Here is a 9630-nt window from a genome sequence, read left to right as displayed (position 1 = left end):
AAAGAAGGCGTTCGCTAACGGTTTGGGATCTCAACCAGTGTAGGACAAATCAATCAGGAACAGTTAACCGTTCATAGGCGATTTAACCGGCCTAATCAATAAACCGGCCGGTTCAACCCTTCTAACCTGACAAATCTTGAATGGTCAAAAAAATGTTAAAAAATAACGATTAAACAAATCACATCCAAATGAAGTTGAAAATTAATGAAAAAATGGATTTTAAAGAATATATTTGTGCCCAAGAGTATGTTTGAAATTTTTCAAAAAAACAATGGAAAAATATAAAAATAAGTATTAATGGCCAAAACAATTTCAAGTCTTTGACATAATGATAAAAAACATTAAAAAAATCATTAAAAATAAAATCCCTTATTTTTGGAGATTTTATATAATATTTTATTTGATTTTTTTTAAAATACCCAGCTCATTACCAAATCCAAAACCAGCCAAAATTGTGGCGTGGCCGGTTCTGATCTAATTGCATAGTTACCAGTTAGATTGCCCGATTTTTCCTTTAATGATCTCAACTGCTTGTTTAATAGAGTCTCTTATTTCACAAATAAATGGGAATGATGAGGGATTTGGAGGGTCGTTTATATTTCAAAGAGTGTGCCCGATGAATTGATATATGGGAAGTTGAAAGTGGAGTCTTCACGGTGAAATCCGCCTATAGAGGGCTCTTTCATGATAAGCAAGGTGGAGTTAGCCTTCTTTGAAGATATTGACAGAATAAAGAGGGGAAGGAGCTTAATGTGCAAGGAGAATGAAGAATTTGTTCCTCGACTGTTCTTTCGCATATGGTTTTTGGATGTGGCTTCTTGAGATGATGGGCTTTTCCTTGATTTTGCCACGAAGTCAAAGGGACATTTGACAGCAGCTGAACTTAGATGGCTTACCAAAAGTTGGAAAGATTTGATGGAGAAATTTTCGACCTACGATCATGCGGGAGGTGCGGTTGAAGAAGAACAGAAGAACCTTTGAGGGAGAAGTATTAAGCGATGATGTTATTAAAATCAAAATTTTACACACTTCATAGATATGGCTTACCAAGGAAAGGGATATGGGGTTAAATTTGAGAAATTTGATCAATTAGAATGTCCTTATAGTTGGACCAAAGGAGAGATGGGAACCATCACCTCAAGGCTACGACACATATATTGAATGGGTACTTCTTTTAGAAATCCAGGGCCAGTTGGATTTAGACGATTGGTAAGAAACTCTAACGGGGTTGTTATTCTTTCTTATTTACGGCCCTGTGGAAGTATGTATGCGACTGCAGTTGAATTGCTTGCAGATTTACAAGGGATTGGTTTCTAAGAGGCAGCTATCTGGATTTTATGTTATTGAGGGGATTCTTTGAATGCCATTAATTGGTGAAATAGTAATCCAAGCCACTTTGGAGACTTAGATCTCTGACATCTAGCTAATGACTTGGCTGACGCTTAGCCGGATTTTGAGTGGGTTGGCAAAGTCTGATTGTAAGTGAGACCTTGATTCTGATGTAATTCTTTATAGTAACAAAATTAAGTAATATTGTAAGAAAAAAAAAAAGTGATTATCGCAATAGAGAGAGAGAGATGCATGTGAGCAAAATTCATTTTGCATGACCATATCTTTCAGTCAGGATACATTCTCAAATCGACGGACAAGGCATTCTTGACCTCACAATACATGCAACTCGGACGAGGCATTCTTGACCTGGAAATACACAAAACAAAGGTCGACGCAAAGAACTACTTGACAGAAAACAAGAAAAAAGGAACTCATTACCATTTAAAAAAAGATGTCATCAACCCTCAGAGACTGGCAATACAAAACGTTCTTGACCTTGCACCAGCTTTGCGGACCTTATCACATCTCCAGTTTTAAGCTGTGAGAGTATTTCTCTGCCAACAGTCGTGTATCTGCATAATGGCACAAAAGCTTAGAAATCATGGAAATAAATAAATGCAAACCTGCAAATTGTCATCCTATTGTTCTCTTGTTTCCTAGAATGAATAGCTCAAAACATAAATATCTTAAATAATATATTCCACTATATTATAACACCTTATAAATAACTTAAACATACCCAAAAACAGAAAATTGACCCTCATCAAAGGACAATCCCCCAAGGCCAGCCTGAAGATGAATACAACGAGACAAGTTCATTGATAATAAAAAACGGACAGATAAATGTAACATCGAAATTAAAACTGAAGGCATTAAAGATAATTTGACTAATTTATTCAGAAAAAAATATGACTATTGGAATTAAAATGCAAATTCCCTTTATTGAAATAATAGATGTTAAAAACAGATAATTGTTCGATGCAAGGGGGAATAAAAGGAGATAAAACACAAAAAAGAATAATAGGGGAATATGGCAATGGCATATAGAGATCGGTGGTAGAATTTGCAATCAGTTTACTAGAGGAATTTCTAGAGAATGGGAATAGAGGCCCAACAAGGACAAAGGTTCTAATACAGAAGGATATAGAAGTTCAATAATTTCCCAAATCTCTAATGGAAATATATATGCTGGAAATTAAGGAAATTAGCATTTATTTATAGAAGCACATGCATGCATACATGTTCACAATGTGAAACAGGAACAGTTCTGCATTTCAAACATGTCAAGGCCCTGTTCTCAAATCGTTAATCAAAATTCATATGAACTACTCACACTCTTCTTGTCATAAAGATAAATGAAGAATTGGGATGGAGATGAATATTCCTCAGAGTCTGCATTGTGAGCCATGGCAACTGCTCCATAAACAGATAAAGGAAGCACAGGCAGCTCCCCATCCTGCGAATGGTAGAGAATGCTCAAGCGTTTATATATACATACATACAAACATGTATGAGTGCATATTTCCAAAAGTGTTAATGGACATATATAGATACATGTGTATACAGCCATATACATGCACCCAGAAACATACAATATAAATCTAATATATATACATGTATGTTTACACGATAATGTATTCATTTTTTACATAAACGCAAGTTTATGTGTGCATAGGATTTTTCCAACATGCTCATGATATGATGAAGCAGGTTACCACGCTGTGGTTCGTGCAAATGATCTACATGGGACATAAATGTCATCTGATAGCTAACAAACAAAAAACGGCATAAAATGCTACTGTTCAAAAACCTTTGGCACTAAATTCCGTAGTATTACCTGAACATCCAGAGTGGTTTTGTACAATGGCTCAAACTGCCCGGATGGCATGATTTCTAGAGGTATGCTATAACCTGAACCCCCAAGCTCGTTATCTGATAATATCGCTTGCTCAGTACACTTCAGTTTGATCCCATCATATGCCCCATCAATTACCTGAAAATAAATCAGCCTATCACTCATCAGCAACTCCCAAAACATGGTTGAATGAAGAAGACAAATGATTAAGCAGAATTTTGAAATACAAGGAAAGAAATTAACTATGGCCAGTGACGTTAGTGGAAAGAAGTTTGTCAGAGCAACTGCAAATTTTTTGACTCACCAATTTGGCAAAATTCCCTGCAGTCAAGGGCGCTGAATACCCATCGAGAACAAGCTGAAGTTTGCAAAGAATGTTAACAACCAACCAGGGGAACATGAGAAACATAGACATAAGAACCAAAAGAGGTAACTTCCCCAAACCACTAGAGATGAAGAGGCCTCTGAATCAACAAACTATCAAGCGAGATTTAAAAGAATCTGATTTGATTCTCAAAAGGACCAGTAACTTGACTCTAGCAAGGAAAAATCAACGAATCTTGCATAGGAAAAGTCAAAAGAAGAAATTAATTACTTGTATGATTACCAGAGTTTCTAAATGAGAAAAAAATCATAGTATCATACTTGAAAAATTAATCAGATCATATGATTAGCAAGAGATATAAACATTATCAATATAAGCCAGATTATAATATACAGCCATGGTCACAACTGCTTTTGGTTGAAGTGGATTAAGGAAAGTGAGCAGAGGTAGTCTTGAAAGAAAAAATGAAAATGTGGAGTTAAAAACAATGGAGAAGTTCAACAAATAACAGAAGTCAAATAAGTCCCATATTGATCCAAAAAAGAAGAGAACCCAAGAAAGCAATACCTTATGAAACAATTGTCATATGTTAAACTAATTTCTTGTCACTTCATTTTATTTCCCAATTTAGTCTTTTATTCACTACGTTCCAGCAGAAAGTGAATAACATATTGACGCTGAATTTTGGGAAGGCGAGTTAGTTTCTATGTCCACTATTCTAGTAATTGCACCCATTCATCAAGAGATGATTTGCATATAATGAGTCTTGATTTTATGGATGTTTCTGTAGCTAAGAAATGGGTGTAACATAAGCCCTTTTGAAAAATGGGAAAAAAATACCCATAAAAGAATTCCCCATATAAGGGCCTGTGCATCTCACTTATGAGTTACAGTTTCAAATCCCAAACTTGGGCTACCAAAAGAATTTCTGCCAAAAAGTCATAGATTTACCAAATAAGTTACCTTTGCCGCCTGTCACTCCTAAGTTTTACTTTTGACCAGGTTGACGGGAATTTCACATCATTGAAGAGTGAAGAGAATTAGAAAATGCTTTGACCTGTATATTAGTGTTTCTCATTTTCTTATTGCTTTCAACAAACTACAACTTCGTCCACTAACAAACAGGTGTGGGGATGGGAAGTTGGACCTGGGTTGTGGAATCCACTTAAAGAAGGATTTCTAGTGCTAAGTCAATAGAATTGAGGTGAAACCAAGCAACCTCCATAAGGCATGCCTTTTGAGATGGATTTTTATTGCATAAAGTATGCCAATCACTTAAAAAAACGGATTGTATCATCATAATCAAACAACTAATACACTTTGCATCTCCCATCTAAACTTATAACTGCTAAAAACAAACAAATAAAAACGACCCATCCTTATTATGATAACATACAAAAATGTGCTCTTTACATCCTACTTCGATCGCAGTTAACCAAAGAAACACAGAGAGAAAATTGTGCTTGCAACCAAAGACACTGTCACGTTTCAAAGAAGACGAACTATGAGAAGTAAGCAAATAGGGCTCAGAATATATGTTGATTAAAATATTATGATTGAAAGAAGAGGGTTCACTATCACGTTTAAAAGAAGACATCTGGGAAATGTATTTGGACCACACTAAAAAGAAAGATGGACTATAAATTCTAAGTAAATTTGTCTCCAATCGTACAGAACTATGCTATTGGTAGTATGAATCCAAGAAAACTATTTTTGAATTACCTGGAGATATTTAGCAATACCAGATAAATGGAGATTAGTCATAAGTATTTGCACTTATGAGTCTTGAAGGATTAATTTATCACTACTGCTAAGAAACAAAATACAATAGACAAATAGATAATCGCTAGGTTTCCAATGGATCCAATAATAGATCATAATCCAAATAAGCATAACTTTAGAAAAGCTGGCACTCCTTCGTGGGTCTTTGCTCAAATAATCACAACATTAGATGACAATAACCCAATGTAGACCAGAATAACAAAAGTAACAGACACTTTTCCTTCATTGTTAAACCTCAGGTGATACATGCAACTTCATGAGCAATTTGAATAATTATAAGAAGGAGAAATATAAGATGGATAGCTAGATAATAACTAATAGAGAAAGGGGATTTTTTCAGCCCTCAAATGCTTGCTGAACTCTACTTTCAAACTTTTTTGATTATCCTTCAAAGTGCCTCATAGTTCTACACGTAATTTTTAACTTTTTTCTCCAAGACAATTTTATACCAGCATCACCATCATCAAGCATCACAGCCTTTTCCCAACTAATTGGGGTCGACTACACGAATCCTGGTTCGTCATTCTCTTCTATTGAGGCCATACCTTCAGTGAGGCCACAAGTCCCCATATATTTTTTCACTACTTTCAACTATGCCCTTTTGGGCCTCCCCATTGCCCTTTTTTAGCCTTCTACTTGAACTAACGTACACCTCTTAACAGGTGTTGTATTGGGTCTGCGCTGCACATGGCCAACCCAACAAAGTCTACTTCCCCTCATCGTATCTCCTATTGGTGTCATACCTAAATTCTCCCAAATGTATTAATTTCAAATTTTATCCCTTCTTGTCTTGCCACTCATCCATCTCAACATCTTCATCTCAGCTACACTCCTTTTATGGGTATGTTGTTTCTTGACCATCTAACATTCTGCCTCATAAAGCAAAGTTGGTCTCGCAACTGTCTTATAGAACTTGCCTTTCAGCTTCATTGGTATGCAGCGATCGCATAAGACTTTGGTTGTATAACTCCACTTCACCCACCCAGTTCTAATTCTATGTGCGACATCTTCCTCAATCTCTCTATTTTCCTAGAGTATTGATCAAAGATATCAAAAGTGCGATTTTTTTGTATTTTTTTGCCGTCAATCTTACCTACTTCCTCGTCTCTACTCCTATTAGAACTAGACTTGCATTCCATATACTGTGTGTTTGTCTGGCTAATTTTAAGGCCTTTAGATTCTAGAGCATCCCTCCAAAGTTCTAACTTTTTGTTGATGCCATTTCAATCTCCTTGATCAAACTATATCGTCCGTAACAACATACACCACGGTATCTCACCCTGTCAGTGCCTAGTTAAGTCATCCATAAATAAGATAAAGAGGTATGGGCTCAATACTGACCTCTAAGTAGACCTATTGTCACTGAAAACTCACTTGTCTCTCCACTAGTTATTCGCACTCTAGTTAGCGGTCTCTCGTACATATCTCTCACGAAGTCGATGTAGTGTCCAGAGACTCCTTTTTTTTTCTAACACCCACCAAATCAAATATCGAGATACTCTATCATAAGCTTTCTTTACATCAATGAAGACCATCTAAAGTTCCTTTTTCTTCGTCTTAAACTTCTCAATCAGTTGTCTAAGTAAGAAAGTTGTTGACCTCCCTGGCATAAAACGAAATGCCAAAACTTTTCCAAAATATTATACCAGCATGTATTTCCATTTGTTGAGAACTATCTATGTCGCTTTAAAAGATGTTCGTGTGTACATGTTGGAAGACTCAATAGCCCAAATAAGAAATCAGTAACTAGAGGCACACAATTAAAAGGACAATCTTCTATTGCTTAAAATAAAGCAAGAATAAAGCGGGGACGTTCACTTCCGAGTCCAGTATAGCCAGGCCCACTTAGACACATGATTTGTAGAATATTGGGATGCCCCTACTCTTTAGGGTGGGTGACGGTATCGGACTTGGCGAGGGCAACCCTCGAGCTAGCAGAAGACCTCGCATTTCAAAACAACCAAAGTATACACAAGATCTGCCTGACCCTCATCCACATTGATGCTAGGGACCAGAAGTGAATAGTTGTAAAGTTTGGGGTGTTTGGAAGTTTTAGGTTCTTTTGGGAATTGGGCTTTCTGGAATTTTGGGCTTCCTAGGGGTTAGGCCTGGGAGTAAGAAGTTCTTAGGGAGTTTTAGGTTCTTTTTGGGACTTTAGGGGGATTTTGAGGATTTTCATAAGATAAAAATATAAATTGTGTAGTTTGGGAAAGGCTTAGGGGTAACTTAGGGAGTTGGGTATACTTTCTCTCTCTTAGGTAGGCTTTTAATCTCAATTTTCCAACCCTTGAAAATGAGGCTTAAGTGGATTTATATAGTGGTGGGGAAACATGGGTGTATAATCAATAATTGGGTGGCTGGAATACTAAAAATGGGTTTAAACAAGGGTGGATTATCAAAATTCAATTCCAGCTACCCCTGAAAATGACCAAAAAGAGTACCCAAACTTTGAAATTTTTAATGATTTGCCCTTTAGGAGGCTTCATTCTTCATCCACTACTAAAACTCATCAAATTGGACCTCTTTTCTGATGTGGTATAGAATCTAAGGTGTTCTTATAGCAAAACCAAAATGAGAATACAACTCGAAATTTTCAATAAGCGGTCTTGCTTAAACAAGCAAGATAAACAGTTACAGCCACTCAAATCAAAAGTAAGAACACTTTAAGATATGAATACCACTTACAAATGACTCTATAACAGTCCCCTTATGGGGCAAAATACATATCTTTGCCCACAAAACAAAACTATGTCACAAAGTATGACATTTTTACAAGAAATGAGCTTATGCTCTTATATAACCAAATCACATAACATAAACACTTGAAACAAAATTTACAGAACGTTTCTTGACTTTCTAACAGTGATTTGAGAGCCAATATAAGGTGGGGAAGCCAATGGATGCGAGCCCTTATGCCCGAGTCACAATTGGACCTTTTGATGACTTAGTATTGTCCCAAAAATGAGTGCAAGAGTGGTTTTATAATCACAAGGTGATCAATTCAAATGGGAAGCTTGAAACACTTTTAAAATAACAAATAAGGCCCAATGAGAGAGATTAAAATGATGGATATCAGTTTACAAAAGAGAATGAGAGAGATCATACTCAAAACGAGTCAAATATGAACAAACTACTCCATATGGTCCACCGGTCCACCAAAGTTTTTTTCAATGTAAAAAGAGGAACTCTAACTTAACAAATGGACTTTTAAAAAGGGTATTAATTCTCTAAACTTGAATATTAATAAAGACGTACTCAAGAAAATTTGGATGGAAATGATCTATGAGAAACTAGACATGATTTATAAAGCAATCATGGTATTGAACTCATGATCAAGCTTAAGGGACACACCATATATCCCTAACTTAAAGATCTTTCAAAAGTAATGAAGAAGGGAACTTAAACTTCTGTAAACATGAATTTACAGCAAGTTTAGATCTTGAGGAAATGAAGCAATGAAGGAAAGACACAAAAACATGATACCTTGATGGTGACATATGATGGACTTGACCTTGTAGAAGGAAGGGGCTCCATTAAAGGTCATCTTCTAACCAAAAACATAAAGCCAAAGGGGCTGAACGTGGAGGTCTGGTTTTGCTCTCTTTTCTCTCTCTTTGATTCAAGAAAAGTGTTTTCTTAGGGTTTGAATTTGGGCCCTAAGTGTATTTATATGAAGTGTATAAGTTCTGAATTGATCATGACCCTTGATGCTTTCATCAATGGCACATGAGAGGCTAATTATCGTAGCCACTCATCTCCATCCAATCACTAGGATGAAGGGATGAGATTTAAGCACCTTATCACCTCATAAACCCTAAATCAAATACACATTACCCTTTTCTCCTTGTCCCCATAGATTAATTCCAATCAAATCCAAAAGGGCTTTGCATAAAAACCCTTGAATTTTTAATAAATCTAAGTGTAAAGAATGCTCAAGGGTAAGGATATTTTGGTAAAAGGTGTCAATCACATGAGTAGGTTATGACACCACCAATAGAATTAACTTAACCCACACCCTTCAGATGCACCTTACACAATTTACATGGGTGTCACCAATGGGGCACATCCACATGGAATGTACACATGGCATACCTCCCATGTGGATAACAACATTTTAAAACATTATTTATTTGAATAAGTGCATTGGCTCTACACAAGCCAAGCATGTCACAAGTGTGACATCTAAACATGTGACAAAAATCCAACATTAAGTTATAACTATAAATAACAATAAAACATCAGGTTTGAAATAAATAACAAGTGACCATGTGCTATAGGGTCTCCCATGCATGGGAATTGCGCCCAGACAAGGGAGGCCCAACATGAGGGGTCCATG

The 9630-nt window shown here is 36.3% G+C and overlaps 1 protein-coding gene across 9 annotated transcripts in view; it reads right to left on the bottom strand.

Moving 5' to 3' along the window:
• Positions 1-1584: 1584 nt before the first annotated feature.
• LOC18431538 (Cyclophilin-like peptidyl-prolyl cis-trans isomerase family protein) overlaps positions 1585-9630 on the bottom strand; it is a 29535-nt gene continuing 21489 nt past the window's right edge. For 5 of the 9 annotated variants that reach the window (XR_016049573.1, XR_016049576.1, XR_016049575.1 and 2 more), the window contains 5 exons: positions 3492-3545; positions 3170-3325; positions 2666-2788; positions 2072-2121; positions 1585-1904 (listed from right to left, as the gene is read on the bottom strand). Coding sequence is in view for 5 of the 9 variants with exons in the window: in XM_006841660.4 (XP_006841723.2) it covers positions 1790-1904; positions 2072-2121; positions 2666-2788; positions 3170-3325; positions 3492-3545 (498 nt within the window). In the remaining 4 variants the exon portion in view is untranslated. The remainder of the gene's footprint in view (positions 1905-2071; positions 2122-2665; positions 2789-3169; positions 3326-3491; positions 3546-9630) is intronic. The other 4 variants (XR_016049574.1, XM_020665385.2, XM_088858521.1 and 1 more) reach the window with 1 other exon arrangement.

The sequence above is a fragment of the Amborella trichopoda genome, chromosome 2 (genome assembly GCF_054954075.1).
Source record: "Amborella trichopoda isolate Santa Cruz 75 chromosome 2, AtrichopodaSantaCruz75HAP2 v2.0, whole genome shotgun sequence".
Taxonomy (NCBI): domain Eukaryota; kingdom Viridiplantae; phylum Streptophyta; class Magnoliopsida; order Amborellales; family Amborellaceae; genus Amborella; species Amborella trichopoda.
The sequence above is the reverse complement of the archived record's forward strand: the minus strand, read 5'-3'. Positions and strand labels throughout refer to the sequence as shown.